This window comes from Amborella trichopoda, chromosome 10 (genome assembly GCF_054954075.1).
Source record: "Amborella trichopoda isolate Santa Cruz 75 chromosome 10, AtrichopodaSantaCruz75HAP2 v2.0, whole genome shotgun sequence".
Classification (NCBI taxonomy): domain Eukaryota; kingdom Viridiplantae; phylum Streptophyta; class Magnoliopsida; order Amborellales; family Amborellaceae; genus Amborella; species Amborella trichopoda.
In genome coordinates this window covers 11360690-11380135 of record NC_142345.1, presented here as the reverse complement: position 1 = coordinate 11380135, position 19446 = coordinate 11360690, and the positions used below count along the sequence as shown (strand labels likewise).

Genomic DNA, 19446 nt, shown 5'->3' with positions numbered 1-19446 from the left:
GGGTCTTCCCTAAATCTTGTCATAGTTCAACTGTTTTAATATGTAAATGGTTAAAAATTAACCTGCCAATTCAACATGAAAAATAATCACCATGTGTAGTGATAATATGTAGGGGTAGTTCATGAAGTTATCTTTGTTGTTAATGCAAAATACTTCTACTGGCAAAAATATTTTAGTTCCTACAAGCAAAAATAATTTATTTATACAACATTATAGATAAAAATAGTCAATATCAGCCATTACAAGAATATAGTCATCCATAATGCCACTACATGTACATTTGACGCAAAAAATATTTACAATGATATAGTCATTCACAATGCCACAAATAATATTTACAATAATATATGGGCACAATCCCAACTCAATTAAAATGATCACAAATAGTCGTATATCTCAATTACAAAAATGCAAGATAATATAATAAAAATTGCAAGCTCCAAACATGCCTACAACTCAATTATCAAGAATATATATACAATTTATGTATCAACATACATTTTTTTGCGTTAAAAATTTAGTAATAAAATTGAAAAATGCAAGATAATATATTTATCATACATGAAACGACTCTTTTACAATGATATTCATACAGTTAATACCAAGAATATATATACATGCCACAAATAATATTTACAATGATATAGTTATTCAAGATAACATAATGATAAAATATTTATCAATCATATACATACATTTTATGCATTAAAATTAAAAAATACAGTTTTGCATTAAAAATTTAACATGTATTTTTTTGCATCAATAATTTATCAACATGCAATTTTTTGCATTAAATATTTAACAATAAAAAATTAAAAATACAGTTTAATTCGTCATGATAATCAAAACCTAGTCACGATTTTCACAATTTTTCATAAAATCACGTTTTCTCGAATAAATCAATCATCAAATTTTTTTTATTATAAAAACGCAGTTCTTCACAGACCCACTTGACATAAGTTATTCCAACTCGAAAATCCGCCTCAAATCGAATAAATTACATCAAAATGAATACATGTTATGATAAACAACACTATAAGGAATCAAAGCCCTATAATATTAACACATTATTATCAAAAAATTGAATAAAATTGATTGAATGGCATGAAAAAATAAAAAAATAAAAAAAATAATAAAAAAAATAAAACGCAGTTCTTCACAGACCCACTTGACATCAGTCATTCCATCTCAAAAATCAAACTCAAATTGAATAAATCAGATCAAAATTGAATACATGTGACGATAAAACAACACTATAATGAATCAAAATCCTATAAAATTAACACATTATTTGCAAATAATTGAGTAAAATCGATTGTATGATGGAAAAAGAAAAATAAAAAAAGGAAAAAGCAGTTCTTCATAGACATCAGCCATTTTTTCTTAAAAATCAAATTGAATAAATCCAATCAAATAGAATACATGTGATGATAAACAACACCATAAGGAATCAAAACCCTATAAATTTAACATATTATTTGCAAATAATTGAGTAATATCGATTGAATGGAGGAAAAAAAAAAAAAACACACAGTTCTTCAGAAACATCAGTCATTTTTTCTCGAAAATCAACCTTAAATTGAATAAATCAGATCAAATTGAATACATTTGATAATAAACAACATTATAAGGAATCAAAACCCTATAATATTAACACATTATTTGTAAAATATTGAATAAAATTGATAGAATGGCGGGAAAAAAAGAAACCGCAGTTCTTACCTATTTTTCTTGCACCTGTGGCTTCAAATTCAAATTTGAGATGTAATCGTCCAAAATACTCACAAATTATGAACAACAACTTCTAAACAATACTCTTAAGATCAATAACTCTCAGATTTTACAAAAAATGATGCCCTAAAACTCACGCTTTGTTTTTCACATATCCAAATATTTGTGATCAAAATCGATGATCTCTACTACAATTTATTGACTGAAATGTTTGAAAAGATTAAAGTAAAGGCTGAAAGATTCGATTGCAAAGCTGAAAACGATAAAAAATGACAAAAAACCATGAATCTCATGAAGAACACTGTGTAGCCCGTGTTTTACTTTTGGGAACCAGGATGACTCGGCGATTCATTGCGAATTGCCCGGTATTTCACTGGAACCGGCATGGGTGTGACGATTCCCAAGTCGAACCGAGCGAGTCCAGTTCGACTCGCCGAGTTTTGAATCGCTGAGTGGAACTATTATCAACACCACCTCCACATCTTCGAAATGGACAAGTAAGATCCTATTTAATTATCTATCATTTATACAAGTATGGTACATTTAGGGGAGGGGAATGGATTGACCCGTGCATTCGATAGTTTGACCTAGTCTAGATCAAGATGATGGACCCGATGGGTCGGTCAGGATCCACTTGGCCTTGATTCTACCCTACTTAGATCTGGGTCTAGGTTTGGATTCATCTAGCTTGGACCCTATGGGATTCGGGTCTGGTTTGGCCCCATTTGACCTTGACCCAAACACGGGTTGGGTCTGGGTTCAGGTCTAGCGTGGATCCTATGGGGTCAGGCGTCAGGTTTAGTCTACTTGACCTTGACCTTGGTTGAATATGGGTCTAGATGTGAGTCTAGCTTGGATCCTATCGGTCAGGTCCGTGTTGGGATCAACCACCTAACTTGATATATTAGTATGAGATACATATAAATATATATATTAACTTCATATCATGTAGTGCGTCGAACCCACTTCTGACAAAAAGCCAACACAAAATGTGTCATATTGGCTTTAGATTTTCAAATTCAACCGATTCGGGACAATATGTATTGAATCGATTTATGCTGAAATGTGTCGGTCCAGCATCTATATTCAAGTTGTGTCGATCTGGTACATTTTGTGCTGAACCGGCTTAGATGAAGGTCTTTTTTTATCCATAAAAAGTTAACTTTTTTGCTTACAGGGATTGGATGCAAAAATAAACAGTATTGGATTAATAACGTGGTATCAAAAATATTGGTGGACAGTGGCCATGCTTATAAATTCCAATTTGGTGTGTATTTATAATTTTCGAAGTTTTGAGTTAGCTTTACAAAAAAAAAGGAAAAATGTTTATATAAGGGCGCTAAATAATCAAATCAAGGCGCACCTAAAAAATTTAACTAGAAGATGTTTGTTTCAATGCCCAAAAATCTTCAAATTGATCATCTCAACCTCAAGATGCATGTACATGAGAAAAAATGGATCTCAAGTATTAGAAATAGTGCATCTTGTAATGTATATTCGGAATATCAATTTTCACGATTTTATAGTGTTCATAGATCTACTCGATCTACACTATTTTTGAAGCTTTAAATTTTATAATTAGGGTGAAAAATAAATTTTCAGGCCATCACAAAGTTATTTAGAATTGAAACATCTTCGGCGCTATTTGAAGGTGCACGTTACTTTGATTGTTTAAGACCTCGGCCTTATACAAACTACACCCTCAAATAAAAGAAGTTGGTTTTTATGACATCTATGGGATATATTTAATTTGTTCAATATAATTCCTCTATATTCCATAATACTGTCCTTGGCTCCATTCCCATCATATATTTTTAGGTAATTCAGTGAGGAAGACATGCCATATATTAGGGACTTAGCTATTTTTAAGGTGTCAGTAGGATTAGAAAACGCAATGTGATAACTAGGTATGAGGGTGCTACCACCATGACCTAGCCCCTTTCTTAAAGGAATTTGGGTGAATCAGTGTCGAAAAGGGTCCCTATTTTTTGTAGGAATTGAGCGTCGGATGTAGCATACAATTCGTCAAGTACTAATCAATTAAGTCCAGGCTCTTTTCCTATAAAATTTTGGGTGCAGTGGGGGAGAGGGCCCCTACTTTTCGTAGAGATTGAGCCAAAGATGTAGCGTTAATATTCATCAAGCACCAACCAATTAAGTCCGGGCTCTTTTTCTAAAAAAAGATAAGTCGGTGGGAATTTGGCGCTTGTCCTTGTATCAATAGAGAAAGAAAAAAAAAAAAAATTTCATAGTACAATATGTTTACCCAAAATCCTCGTTTTAGTAGCGCAAATAGTTTGGGAGGAAGACAAAGAATGGGTATAAAAATTGATCCTAATTCTATTATTTTTGCAAGAGGAAAACGAATGCAGACAAAAGAAACGAAGCATCCAGATTTGAGAGTGCTCCAAAAAGAATATATTAAATAAAAAAAATTGGATAAAAAAATGATCAAGTTGCAAGAATCGACTGTTGAGTCATCATTTGGTCCGCTTCTTTTACCTGGGCCCCCGGCTACACACCGGTGTGGGGGACCGCCGCGCATGGTGACGTGGCGGGCGAATAATATGCCACGTGGAATTATCCTCAAGAGCCTTGTGAGCAGACAGTACTGGCGACCTGCCATTGTCCACTTGCCACGTGGTCCACCGCCTGCTGATGGGTCCACTTCAACAGCCTCCATCCCCCGCTTTCTCTCAACCTTCCCCCTCTTTCTCTCAACCTTCGTAAAATTACAAAATAATAATAATAATAAAATAAATAAATAAATAAATAAATACAACATTTACTATACAACTTACCCCAACCCAATATTTTTTCACTTTTATTCTCAAAATAAACTTTCCATGTAAATTTCCCCTCAAATAAAAAAATTCACTTTTTTAGACGGTAATGTGTACACAAAAAATCATTTCGACCAGATTTAACATTAAGCACATTGTCGAGGTGCACAAGTGCGACACAGCCATAAGACAATTACCAGACGAAACTGAGTACTGTCTGACCGTCTTTTACATAGTGCCGAAGTCCTGGAGTCCAGTAACATCTATTGTCAGACCAGCCTTTACAACTGTCGGGCTGCTTTTTGTAATTGTCGGACCGCCTTTTACCACTATTGCATTGCCCTTTACCACTGTCGAATAGCCCTTTACCGCTGTCGGACCCCATTTTACACAGAGCCCCTATTGCTGAACTACATTTTACACAGTGCCGGGAGCCCTACTGCCGAATCATACTTTACACAGTGCTAGAGTTCTACTATCGGACCACAGTTTACATAATGTCGAAGCCCTATTCAGTTCTACTATCGGACCACATTTTACATAATGTCGAAGCCCTATTCTCGGACCGTGGGTGACAGACCGCCCCTTACCACTGTTGGACTGCATTTTATACAGTGCCAGGGTGCTATTGCCAGACCGCATTTTACACAGTGCCGAGAGCCCTACTGTCGGACCATCCTTTACACAGTGGTAGAGCTCTACAGCCGGAATTCAATTTACACAATGCCAAAGCCCTAATGTCGGACCGCGGGAAGCGAACCCCTATTTTGGTGGAATAGAGGAGGTGGGATAGGAGTGAGAGACGTAGGTAAAGTAAAAATAAAAGAGGGATCGTCTAGATATCTTTTTATTTCTTTTTTATTGGAGCCATTTACATAAAAAAATATATTTTAGATAAAAAATGAAAAAAAATAAAATTGGGTTAAGAAAGTTAAACCAATTTTCTCTCTTCTCTCTTCTTTCTCTCTTCAGTCTTCACCACTTTTCTCTCTTTTCACTTTTCTTTTTCCTTCTTCACCTCTTTTCTTTTTTTCACTCTTTTTTCTCTCTCTTCCCCTCTTTCCTCTTCTTCCTCTCGGAAAAAGGTTTATATAAAATTGATTCCTAAAATGTAGAAATATGGATATAACTGAAAAATCTGTCAAAAAAATTGTTTTAATGTTGAAAAACCATTTCATTAATCATCTCGACAATGTCGAGATGTCTAAACATGAATAAAAATTGAAACAATTTAGTCTTATAAATAATGCATCTTACAACACATTATCTAGACCATTTATTTTCATGATTTTTATATGTGTATAGATTTACTCGATCTTAATTATTTTTAAAATTTGAAATTTCATAATTAAATTTAAAAATAGATTTTAAGATAAACCTAAGAGTTTTTTACAACAAAATTAAGTTACGATAAAAATTAGAAAAGCGCTTTAATTGAATTGTTTAAGGTTGCGACCTTATATAGAAACCACACCCTTTATTTGAATATTCTTTCCACTCTTCTCTCTTCAGTCTTTGTCTCTCTTTACCTGTTTCCTCTCTTCTCTCTTTAGAGATTCAAAACTCTCTCTCCTCATATCTTTCTCTCTCTACTCTCTCATCCAGCCCTTCTCTCTCCTACCAAGACCCCTCCTCTCTCTCTATGCTTCTTCGCAGTCGCTTATCTCTCTTCTCTCCCCGCTCCTTCGTCTCTCTCATCAGAAGTCCCCTCTCTCTCTCTCTAAAAAGTGGAGTTTTTATTGGTTTCTTTTGTCTCAAGAATCTCTATCCTCTTTACGTTATTTATTCGTTTGGTATTTCTCTATATTTTTCAGAAGACCATAACATTGTGCTCAAAGAATATGATAAATTGTCTCCTGCACCGCTTTACCCGATTCAATTCTTCATATTTTTACAATTTCCCAATCTCTCTTTTTCTCTCTCTCACTAATTCATCCCAGTAATTTCTGCAAACTTACTACGCGTGAGTCTTCTCTCCATAATTCAGAGTTTCTCTCTCTAGAATTACTTATGTCCCCTCTCTCTTTCTCTACATTTTAAAATGATGGGTGTAGAATATTTCATCTTGAGAGATGAATCCTGAGTATAGAACGGAAAACCCATAAACGGAAATGAGAAGAAGTTGGTTTGCCTGGTCACCAAAGAGAAAAGATGGAATTATTGGCTGTGGCGCCTGGTTCAGGGATTCCCTGTGTCTCGTGTTCTTGGGTTTCTCAGAATTGCAAGCGTCTTGGGTTTTGTTTGATGAGAAAGGAGAGAGAAAGTTTATTTTAAGGAACAACCCACTTCTACTTTTACCTCTATGCTTTATTTCTTCCTTTTTGTGGGAATTTATTCATGGTGGTGAAGGTGCTTGTGGGCTTCGGGTTTTCTGAGTCCTCGAGCTTCTTTGCAAGGTGAAAACTGCACATGGCTTGATTTTCACTAATATTTCAAGTACCATTTCTCTGAAAAAGACCCATCTTTTTCCTTTATGTGATTTTCACGGGAACCCCGTTTTGTTTGATATGTTATTCTATCACTGAACTGATCCAATGATCCGTAGTTTGAGATGATCCTTTCTTGGGGTTGTCAGTAAGAACTGGTACTGATTTCCTCTTTCTAATGTAAGAACCAATGTTAATTACTTCTCTCTACAGGACTATCTTTCATGGGTTTTCGTTTGTTATATGATATTAGGAACTGGTAGAGCTCGCAATTTTGAGATTTTCCCTTTAACCAGACATGATTTTCAGAGGATTTAGTTGTTCAAGAACGAAACACATTGATTTTTCAGTCTCCTTGACTGGACTCCATAGTCATCGACTAAAAGTACTCTTCTCTCTCCTATATATATATCAGTAGCAGCTGAGTCTGGAAACTCGAGAGAGAGAGAATTTCAGTGAGTGAAAATGTCTTCTAGGTCTAACAGAGTTTCCAACTCCCCCGCTAGCTCTAGCCGATCAAAACACAGTGCCAGAGTGGTTGCTCAAACCACTGTGGATGCAAAGCTCCATGTTGATTTTGAAAACTCCGAAGACCTCTTTGATTACTCAAACTCCATTGATGCGAATATCTCAAGAGCAGATGGTAACATACCATCTTCAGCTGTTGGTGCTTACCTCCAAAGAATGCAAAGAGGGAACCTAATCCAACCATTTGGGTGCATGATTGCAGTTGAGGAACACACTTTCTCAATCTTAGCTTACAGTGAGAATGCACCCGAGATGCTAGATTTAGCTTCTCATGCAGTTCCTAGTATAGGACAACAAGAAGCTCTTTCTATAGGGATGGATGCTAGGACTCTCTTTAAGTCTTTAGGGGCACAAGCTCTTCAAAAAGCCGCTAACTTTGGTGAAGTTAATCTTCTAAATCCTATATTGGTTCATTGTAGAAGCTCTGGTAAACCTTTTTATGCAATAATTCATAGAATCGATGTTGGGTTAGTGATAGATCTAGAGCCAGTTAACCCAGCTGATGTACCTGTAACAGCTGCTGGTGCTTTAAAATCTTATAAGCTTGCAGCTAAGGCTATATCAAAGCTTCAATCTTTGCCAAGTGGGAACATCGAGCTTTTGTGTGATGTTTTGGTTCGAGAGGTGAGAGAGCTCACTGGTTATGATAGGGTAATGGCCTATAAGTTCCACGAAGATGAGCATGGTGAGGTAGTTGCAGAGTATAGAAGAGCTGATTTGGATCCATACCTTGGCCTTCATTACCCAGCAACTGATATTCCTCAAGCTTCGAGGTTTCTTTTTCTGAAGAATAAGGTAAGAATGATATGTGATTGTACAGCTTCTCCAGTGAAAGTGATCCAAGACAAAAAATTAGACAAGCCTTTGAGCCTTTGTGGCTCGACACTGAGAGCTCCTCATGGATGCCACGCCCAATACATGGCTAATATGGGCTCGATCGCCTCTTTGGTAATGTCAGTTACTATAAATGAAAATGATGAGGATTCAAGTCCTAATGAGCCCAGTTTCCATAAGGGGAGGAAGCTTTGGGGTCTAGTAGTTTGTCACCACACAACCCCGAGGTTTGTGCCCTTCCCTTTAAGATATGCCTGCGAGTTTCTCTTACAAGTTTTTGGGATCCAACTAAATAAGGAAGTCGAATTGGCCGCCCAATTGAGAGAGAAACACATTCTTCGCACCCAAACTGTGCTCTGTGATATGTTGCTTCGAGATGCTCCAGTGGGGATAGTTACTCAATCACCCAATATCATGGATCTAGTTAAGTGTGATGGTGCTGCTCTTTATTATCAAAAACAGGTATGGCTACTTGGAACAACCCCATTGGAGGCTCAAATAAGAGACATATCTGGTTGGCTTCTTGAGTACCATTGTGGTTCAACTGGGTTAAGTACTGATAGCTTAATGGAAGCTGGTTACCCTGGGGCTTTGGCTTTGGGTGACGCAGTTTGTGGAATGGCAGCTGTTAAAATCACATCAAAAGATTTTCTCTTTTGGTTTAGGTCTCATACTGCGAAAGAGATCAAGTGGGGTGGAGCCAAACATGACCCAGTTGATAGAGATGATGGTAGGAAGATGCACCCAAGGTCTTCTTTCAAGGCTTTCCTTGAGGTGGTCAAGCAAAGAAGCCTTCCTTGGGAAGATGTGGAGATGGATGCCATCCATTCTTTGCAGCTTATATTGAGGGGATCTCTTATTCAAGAAGAGAATGAGAGTGATACTAAAACAATTGTGGAGACAGGGAATGAGGTTATGAGGATTCAGGGGGTGGATGAGCTTCGTATTGTCACAAATGAGATGGTTCGCCTTATTGAAACAGCAACAGTACCAATCCTGGCCGTTGATTCCTCAGGAGTGATAAATGGATGGAACACCAGAGCTGCAGAGCTCACGGGATTGGGTGTAGATCAAGCCCTTGGCATTCCTCTAATTGATGTTGTTGAGGAGGACTCAGTTGCAGTGGCGAAGAACATGCTGTACTTGGCCATGCAAGGTGACATTACTTCTCCTTTATGTTTATGGGCCCCTCGATTGAATCATGTTTATTCTTCTTCTTAATTTGGTCTTTGTGGCTATCACTCACATAGTCATGTCATTCGCACATAAAGCACCCCGCACCCCTCACACACACACACCCCCCCCCCCCCCCCCCCCCCCCCGACAACACACACACAAAAAAGATATTTAGTCCATGGGGGGTCATTACCACCCCAATGAAATAATGGAAAGAGAACCATGAGATGATGTCCTGTTTTGGTGTTTCTCACTTTCTCTCTCCATTACTATCCATCATTCCATTGGACCGACTATGGTTTTTCCATATTCCATTGCATTTTATAATTATCTAGACTTTTTGCTTGTATATATACACACATTTGCTTGCATTAATGGATGAAGAGATGTATTTTTGTCTTGTGTCATTCAAATATATGTTTTTCTTTCTTTATATCTGTGGCAGGAAAAGAGGAGAGAAATGTTGAGATAAAGCTTAAAACGTTTGGGCAGCGGGAGGAATCTGGACCCGTGATCTTGGTTGTAAATGCATGCTCCAGCCGAGACCTTAAGGAACACGTTGTTGGCGTGTGCTTTGTGTCCCAAGACATGACCGGCCAGAAGATGGTGATGGACAAATTCACTCGTATCCAAGGCGATTATAATGCAATAGTAAGGAACCCAAATCCTCTTATCCCTCCAATTTTCATAATTGATGAATACGGTTCTTGCTTGGAGTGGAACCCTGCAATGGAGCAGTTGTCAGGCTTGAAAAGAGAGGAAGCAATTGATAAAATGCTTGTTGGGGAGGTATTTGGTCTCAATAACGTCAACTGCAGAGTCAAAGACCATGACACACTAACCAAGCTTAGGATAGTATTGAATTGTGTAATTGCAGGTCAAGAAACAAGCCAATTGCTCTTTGGTTTCTATGATTTTCATGGAAAGTATATTGAGGCGCTTCTTTCAGCAAATAAGAGGACTGATGGAGAGGGTAAGATAAAAGGAGCCTTATGCTTTTTGCATGTGGCAAGGCCAGAGCTTCAACAAGCTTTGCAAGTTCAGAGGATCTCAGAGAAAGCGGCCGTAAATAGGCTTAAGGAATTGGCATACATACGCCAGGAAGTAAGAAGCCCACTTAATGGAATAGCATTTATGGGTGGGTTAATGGAGGCATCCGATTTGACTGAGGTTCAGAGGCGTCTATTGAGGACAAGTGTGCTTTGTCGAGAGCAGTTGACAAAGATTTTGAATGACATGGATTTAGAAAGTATCGAAGAATGGTATGCCTCTTATAGTGATTTAGATTGCTTTAGCTACTTTATTAGTTTGTATCATTCAAACTTTTGACAATATATCCAACTTGAATCATTGCAAAGTTTTCCACAAACTTGGTTCTTGGGCTAGTAAAATGCATATCCAATGCTTTTGAGGTAGCTGCCAAGGAGGAACCTAGCTAATTTTGAGTGATTATGTTGAAGTTTGTAATGTGTAGGACTTAGAGACACTACAAAGTGAACAAAGAATTACTTTGAAGTCCTCTTTCAGAGGACCTAAGATAAAATGATAAAAACAGAAACTAAGCATCAATTTATTCCTCTGAAATTGACATAATTGTGAAGTCCAAAGCAAGAAAAGAAGTAACACCTCTAATAAACTAGATTTTCCTACCTTGAAGGAGACCCGCCTGTGTCCCACCAGCCTGCATGGTCAGCTAAAAGACACGAATGGGGACTTTTCATTGATAAGCTTGGGATTGAAATTCACAACTTAGGAATGTGAGACTTGGAGGTCCAAACCACTAGACCAAGATAACTAATTTATAACATAATCATTATAAGCTTGCAAAATTTTAGGGGTACAACTCCACCAATGAGAAAGAGACAGGGTCATACTTCCAGAATTCATGAAATAGCTAAATTTACATGGTATGCGACCAAGAAAACACCCTAAACAAGATATTAGGCACACTCTCCCTTGAATATGCAATACAGCCCAGCTATACCCTCATCTTAAATTGGGGAGATAGAGGCTGCATTATGATCTGCAATTAATGCATGCGCAGTATGAAGTTTATTGTATCCCTCATAAATTTTGCCAGTGGAGCTGGCAGTAAGGATCATTGCAAAGCATTAAACTTGTTATCTATGTAGGCATGAGATAACATCTAGGCAAGTCTTCAAGTAAAAAGGGGCATTTTCAATCTAGTGCAAACCCAATTGACACACCATGCTCTTATAGAATAAAGGAATCATATCAATATATTACTGAGGATAGCAAATGTTTAGACTTGTACCTGCAGTGATTGGGAATGCTAGGCTGACCATTCTTGTAAAACTTGTCTAGGTTTTTGGCCATTGTCAACTAGAGCAGTTGGGTTATCCTGTTTGTCTTCTACATGACAACTAAGATAGATATATATCCTTGGTCTTTGGTGATAGGAATTTTCTGTTTCTTGGGTATGTTATTTTCCAAGATCTTATGATCATAATTGACACCTTGAAAAGCATACGAAGGGCACCTTAATATTAGATCCTAAAGCTATAGTCGATGCCTCCTCATTTTCTTGGGAAATGTTTCCACACATCAAACTTTGAGACAATTGTTGCTTGCAACACTTCTTTCATCTTTTTCTATGCTTTGTGATTATTAATCAAAGGTACCTTATGTTCAGTTTCAATGTCACTGTTGGAGTTTTCAGCCTCAGGCAATGCCATAATAGGTTGATACTTGAGTGTATAAATAATCAAAAAGCCAGAAAAAAAATGAATATGAAGAATACTTTTCATTGTGATTACTAAGGAGAGGAAGTATGCACAGTGTCCACCTGCATTAATAATTCACACCAAGTGCAAATATAAGAAAAGTGCTCTATGAAATCATGCTCTGGTGTTCTAGTTGAGAAATTTACCCTTGAAGAGCTTGGTTTTAAGTAGAGCAATTTTTAAGTGGCATAAGTTGGAATATCCTTTGTTTGTTCAAATTACACTTCTCCACAAGTTATTCTTGTGCTTGTCAGTGTAAATTATATTCTCCTTCTTGGCAATGTTCAGGCTAATGTTAGGGCTCATTTGATTGGTAGATGCCGTGTCTTCCACCAACTGTAGCTCTTCCCATGTTCGTAAACATGAAGTGCTATGCCCTCAGCCTCCAAAATCATGTTAAACCCACCGCCCCCTTCCGCCATTCCATAAGTTGGTGGAAGGCGTGGCTTTGTAAGCGGCATTTGCATCAATCAAACACGCCCTTAATGTAATTGAGGTTGGTAAGAACATATATCGGAAATATAAAAGTGACGGCCCTGCAATTCAGAGTTTCTAAAGTAAGAAAAGAGAGCAGAATGATTCTTATTCAGAATATTTTATTTGTTTCATGCATTTAAAAAAACCCTTTATTTTGTCTCAAAGTTCCGGAAACCGAAACACAAGTTGGATTTGGTTGGGGAAATCCCATTGGACTCAATAGCACAAGTCAATGTTACTTTGTTGTATGTGTTTACAAATGTACTTAAACAAGGCTCGGACTCAGGACTCGGCAAAGTCCCGAATCTAAGCTGTGTTCAGACTTGGCCGAGTCTGTACACATTCTAATAGTAAAATATAGGAACCAGCCTAGTTTAGCCGGCTCCTGCTCAGACTCGGCACCTTGCAAGTCTGAGTAACTCAGGTGAGTCTGAGTGTACTCGCTCGAGTTTTAGATCACTGATGGGGAAATCCCATTTAGTATTTCTAAAACGTTGACAATTAAATGCTTCCCTTAAGCTTGGGCTTAGTGGTGGACATCCCAGTTTGGGTGACGGAGGTGAAGGGCCCCTTTGAAGTTTGACCTGAGAAACCCAAACAAGCTAATATAAGCTTTTGCATATACAATTAACTCGTAGAAAACATATTGTTTTATACCTATTACATGTTATGCAAGTTGTAAGTTAGATTTCTAGAAATCCAATTTTAAAAATCATTTTTGGAAGGCTTTAAAAATGATTATGAAAGGGCTTTAGAAATGATACTGAGAAAACGTTTATGCGCCCTTTGGGATTTTGGATGTTTGTTGTAGTGAGTGGTTTTTGTTTGCCAAGAGTGGGGGTTGAGGGTGGTAAACAGGACTGAATATGTCAAATCCTGAGGGTATAAAAGGCTCTCTAGGAGTGCAAAACAAAACAAATACTTTCTTACAGGCTCTATATTTTCTTTCATCGTCTTTGTTAATTTTATTTTGTGAAATTGAAACAAATTAGAGAGAGACATAATATTTATTGTTAAGTTTCCTCATGTCTATCTTGAGGCCATGTCAAGTGGACTCAGTGCATCAAGTTCAGTTCTCTACTTGCTACACAATCCTTTTGAAACGATTAGGATGTCAGACCTATGGCCACTCTTAATTGACTGGAATAAGTTGTATAAATGAGGGAGAAGGATTTTCTTGCCTACAGTGATGAGGTGCATTATGGGAGGTTTGCACTATATGTTTTACTCATCCTATGCATTATGGGAGAATTGCATTATATGTTTTTACTTATCCTAATAAGTCATTGTGATTAGTCAATATGCTAACTTATGCACGTTCTTAGAGAGCCCTACTTAGAGATTATCAAGAGGCTCTTGAGATATTAGAAAGATTTCTTCGGTGACATCCGGTGGTTTCTGTATCCAGAGACCTTGTATGTGAGAGGCTAATAAGTGATAAATAGACTTTCAACTCATTTTAGAGGACAATGAACTTGTTCTTAGTTCTACAAGACTTGCTTGGTACTAATGCTCTGACCTCGATCTGCAGACCATCAACCCTGGGGTTTGACCTCTAAAGGGTTACCAGATCTCGCAAAACAATGATTAATTATTCATAGTGAGATCCAATGCTTCTCTATATTTCCTTATTTTATGCAGTGTTTTTTTTTTTTATCATGATGCCAAGTAATCATTTAGTACCTGCTTTAAGAGTTCATCTAGCATTGCCTTCTCAACCATGGTCCTAAAGTTTTCATACGTTCTCTCATGCACCATTCATATTTTTGGGTAGGCAGTAGGTGAATGGTGGCATTGAAACCTTGGATATGGTGTTGCTAATTTGCAATTGCCAACAATGGGGGCACAGGGGATGGGATTGAATATTTCAAATGCTAGGGGTATAAAAGTCTCCCTGGGTGTGCGAAACAAAAACAAAGACTTTCTGATGGGTTATATAGTTTCTATCATTGTTAATTTTCTTTTGTGAAATTAGCAAAATAGAGAGAGACATAGCATATATTATTTAGTTTCATCGCTGTATTAATCAAGTCAGCGTTAACTTAAAGTTTCATCATGTTTATCTTGGTGCCATGTTGAGTGGACTCAGTGCATTCAAGTCCTGTCCTCTACTTTCAACAATATCCTTTTGAAAAAGATTCGGATCAGGCCTATGACCACTCTTGATTGACTTGAATAAGTTGTATGAGGGAGAATGATTTTCTAGCCTACAGTGATGAGGTGCATTATGGGAGCTTTGCATTATATGTTTTTACTCATCCTATGCATTATGGGAAGATTGCATTATATGTTTTTACTCATCCTAATAAGTCGTTAGTGGTTAGTCAATATGTTAACTTAAGCACATTCTTAGAGAGCCCTGTTTAGAGATTATTAAGAGACTCTTTAGATCAAGTTTTCTTTGACGACCTCTGGCGGTTTATGTGTCCAGACACCTTGCATATGAGAGGCTATTAAGAAGTAGATAAGACTTTTAGCTCATTTTAGAGGAGAATGAAATTATTTTAATTCTACAAGACTTGCATGGTATTAGTGCTCTAAACCCGAGCTTCGGACTATCAACCCAGGGGCTTGACCTCTATACATTAACAGATCTCACAAAACAATCATAAATTATTCATAGCTTGATCCAATGCTTCTCTTTCTTTCCTTATTTTTGCAGTGTTTTCTCATTATCATGATGCCAAGTGATCTTTTAGTATCTGCTTTATAGTTCATCTAGCATTGCCTTAGCCAGCCTCTTTAATTCTCTACCACGGTCCTAAAGGTTTTATATATTCTCGTGTACTACTATTATTTTTTTGGGTAGGCAGTAGGTGAATGGTGGCATTAGAACCTGGGACATGGTGTTGCAAATTTGCAATTGTCAACACCGTAACCAATGAAGCCAGTGCATGATTCCCAAAATTGGGCAGTTTACTTGGTTTGCTCTTGGGGTACATAATTAAGGGTAAAAATTTTGACCTGGGGTTTCTACCTCTAGCCAAAAGACCTTTTATACCCCAGTTGAAGCTAGGATTTTATGGAATTCAGTTGTCCAGTATATATTTGATACTCAAAGGTTTGCACTCTAATAATTCTGATCTCTGTTGAGGATGTGTTTATCGAGAATTAAGTTTCTTTGGATCATTGATGTCAGTACTATATTTGATACTCAAAAGGTTTGCACTCTAATAATTCTAATCTCTGTTGAGGATGTGTTTATCGAGAATTAAGTTTCTTTGGATCATTGATGTTAGTCCTCTTGGTTTTCTCCAAGTGAAGGCACTACTCTATCCGTAGACCTAAGTATTTTCAAATATGGAAGTATGTCAGCTTCATGGATTTCATCCCTTATCATGATTCAATGCTTTTAAATCTCACATACGTGGTATCACTTTAAGATAATCTTATTTCTATTCTGTGGCACAGTTAATTTATTTGTTAAAATAAGAGATGCAGTTATTATAAGTTGGCATTCCTCTTTATAGATAAGTTACTAGCTCTAAATAAATGGGTTCTTTTATTATTATGGATTTGGGGCCATAGCTCAATTAGAAAGCTCGAGTTTCAACCAATAGGTTGTGGGCTTAAATGCAACTTCCACAGAATAAATAAGGGTGTGGTTTGCATAAAGGTTGCAACCTTAAACAATCAAATCATGGTGCACCTCCAAATGGTTATTATAAGATGTAATTTTGGTGTCAAAATTTCTTATGGTGGCCTGAGAATCTATTTTCATCTATAATTTTGAAATTTTAAATTTTAATATACAAAAATGGTTCAAATCAAGTAGATCTATTTTCATCTATAATTTTGAAATTTTAAATTTTAAACTACAAAAATGGTTCAAATCAAGTAGATCAATAAACACATGAAAATCTTGAAAATGGACGGTCTAGATAATATGTTGCAAGATGCATTAGTTTTGGGACTAGTAATCGTTTTTTTTCTTTTTTCTCATATCCATATATCTTGATGTTGAGATGATCAATTACAGGGTTTTCTAACATCAGAAGAGCCTTTTCCGATTGATTTTTGAGGTGCACCTTTTAAGATTGCAACCTTATATATACTTTTCCAATGAATAATAATAGTTTGTTTTTTATTGGTAGACTGAATGTTTTTCTTTTTACAATTTTCCAGTTGGTTGATGATATAACTCTAGCTCTGATTATTAGTGCTCCCTCTTATATGGTTGGATATATTTTGAAACAGTTATCATGATATGAATATGGTGGAATTCAACCTTGGGGAAGCTCTAGAAGCAGTTGTTAGTCAAGGCATGACTATCAGCAAAGAAAGAAATGTCCAGATTATCCGTGATTGGTCCACAGAAGTGTCGTCAATGTATTTATATGGAGATAACCTGAGGCTTCAACAAGCTCTCTCTGATTTCTTGGTGAATTCCCTGCAATTTACATCCCCATCAGAAGGATCAGTTGCACTGAAAGTCATCTCAAGAAAAGAACGCATAGGAACTGGAGTACATATTATCCATCTTGAGTTCAGGTGACCCTCCGTAGGTCATTTTTTTATCCATATTTCCACCATCTTTTCCTTTTCTCTTGGCCTCGTGCTCAATATTAATATATTTTAATGGATGATCCATGTTTGCAACTCTCAAATATCTCTCTCCACAGTCACTACCACTATTAAGGAAACTAATCCTGCCCTTCTCTTTGCACCTTGCTTAAACGGTGAATACATTGTGTTTAGAGAAACATTTCTATAGAAACTACTAATGTTGATCTCTCTACCTCTATTATATTAGCTTAATGTGCTTACCATTTTGTGATAAATATGTACAAAACGAAATAGAGAAGAATCATTGACTCCTTTTATGTTAAATAAGGTATATATGTTCTATGATGTGCAGGTCTTAGTAACCTTGCAACTAATTCCTTCTTCTTTTTATTTTTCTTTATCTTTTTTTTTTTTTTCTTCTTGAAGAGAATCTAGCAACTTTTTCCATGACCACTCAAATTATCTGATTATTCTGTACTGATCAGCAAAACCCATAAAAATGCACAGGATTGCTCACTCAGCCCCGGGAATTCCAGAAGCTCTGATTCAACAAATGTTCCACCACAACCATGACATTTCAAGGGAAGTTTTGGGTCTTTACATAAGCCAAAAGCTTGTGAAGATTATGAGTGGCACTGTACAGTATCTTAGAGAGGCAGAAAAGTCATCATTCATTGTTCTTGTTGAGTTTCCTTTGGCCCACCATGGTGATCATCGGAACTGATGTTCAAAAGAGAGGGAGAGCAGATTTGTAATTAAACGAAGAAGTGAGGATCACATTATCAATCAACAATATGATCCTTGATGCGGGACCTGTGCATTGCAAATTCAGGCAGTACTGTGAGTCTCCATTTCTTTCCTGAGAGAATATGTGGTGGTACTGCTGTAACAATGGGTTGGTTTTTGTGTTTGCCATGACATGTTTTGAGGGTGCTTGCATTCTTGAATTCTTCCACGTGCTAGTAATATATTTCATATTTGTTACCAGATAAACATGCAGCTCAATTTTGTGGGTAACAGATTGCATTTTTATTGGTTTGGTGGTCTCACGGTGCATGCATTATTCAGGAAGAAGGGCAGGTCGTTTTTCTTTAGTAGGCGGGGGACATTATTTGGCATTTTTCTAATAAGTCGAGGAGCCATTGTGATAGAAAAACCGGCCGGTTAGATTGGAGCTGCTAGGGTTCCGAGTCCGGTTAGGGCCGGTTTTGGGTTTCCTGTAGCCTAGGGTACACCCTCAAAAATATTCCAGCCCAAAACCTACTGGTTAGAGGTCGAACCAGCCATTTTTTAGTCAAGCCGGCCGGTTTTATGCTAACCTGACCAATTAGACAATATGACGGACGTTTTTATGAAATAACAGTAATGTACTTGTTACGGCCGTTATTTTGAAATCGGGACCGTTATTTGTAGTAGGCATTATTGAATCCAAATCTTCACTTTTTTTTATTCATTTTCGTGCATGTTTTTGTCTTTTTTTGTGATTTACAGCACTATCTAGAATCTATAAAACAAGAAATTTCTATTGAAAGTTCGAAAAAAAAAAAGTTTCTTAGATCGAAATGGTGGATGTTTTAGGTTTTTGAAAATTTCAGCCATTCTTTCGATAGTTTCTTCAATACCTAATAGCTCTTGAAGAAATTTGGTGGCTTTGATAGATAATCAAAGTATTTATTAGATTCATGTTTCAATTTGTTAAAAAAACCAAAGATTATGAGTTGATGTTGGCCTGAAAAGTTGTTGCTCAAAGAACTTGCGTTCGATCCAAAAACACATATTTTTTATCAATTTATTGGTCGTTTTTTATTAAATTGAGTTGTGTATTTTGATCACCAAGGTTTAATCTCTCAAATAAAATAGGTATATCTATTTATGAGTGATTAAAAGTTTTTATATGAATTTTTTTGTTGCACCATATCATGAAAATTTTATCGATTTGAAATTTTCGCCATTTTTTCAATTAAATGAAAAGTACCAAATATTTTTTTATGAGATTTGGTGCGTTGAAAGATGATCGCAAATTTTACAATGCATGTATGTTGATCTGTTCAATTATCCAAACATTAAGGGTTGTTTTTTGCTCGAAATGTTGCTCGATTTTAGGGGCTTTTGAAAAATCGATTTTTCTAAAAAAAAAATATTGTTTAATAAAATTATGTTTTTTGATGAATATGAGAAGTGTTTTTTTATTTTTTTTTAATAAAATTATTTTTAATAGCATTATGATTTTTTAATAAAATT

At 36.5% G+C, this 19446-nt stretch overlaps 1 protein-coding gene across 1 annotated transcript; it reads left to right on the top strand.

Moving 5' to 3' along the window:
- The first annotated feature begins 7378 nt into the window (after positions 1 to 7378).
- Positions 7379 to 18198, top strand: LOC18446108 (phytochrome C). Its single transcript, XM_006856210.4, has 4 exons — positions 7379 to 9458; positions 9924 to 10740; positions 16897 to 17190; positions 17713 to 18198. The coding sequence occupies exons 1-4, from the start codon at positions 7406 to 7408 to the stop codon at positions 17927 to 17929; spliced, it is 3381 nt and encodes a 1126-aa protein (XP_006856272.3). The 5' UTR covers positions 7379 to 7405; the 3' UTR covers positions 17930 to 18198.
- Positions 18199 to 19446: the final 1248 nt, after the last annotated feature.

Bases quoted from the DNA above. Each gene is read 5' to 3' on its own strand.
- LOC18446108 (XM_006856210.4), top strand. From the start codon at position 7,406: ATGTCTTCTAGGTCTAACAGAGTTTCCAACTCCCCCGCTAGCTCTAGC. The intron at 10,741-16,896 runs GTATGCCTCTTA...ATTTTGAAACAG, and splicing joins TTAGAAAGTATCGAAGAATG to TTATCATGATATGAATATGG. The intron at 17,191-17,712 runs GTGACCCTCCGT...AAAAATGCACAG, and splicing joins ATTATCCATCTTGAGTTCAG to GATTGCTCACTCAGCCCCGG.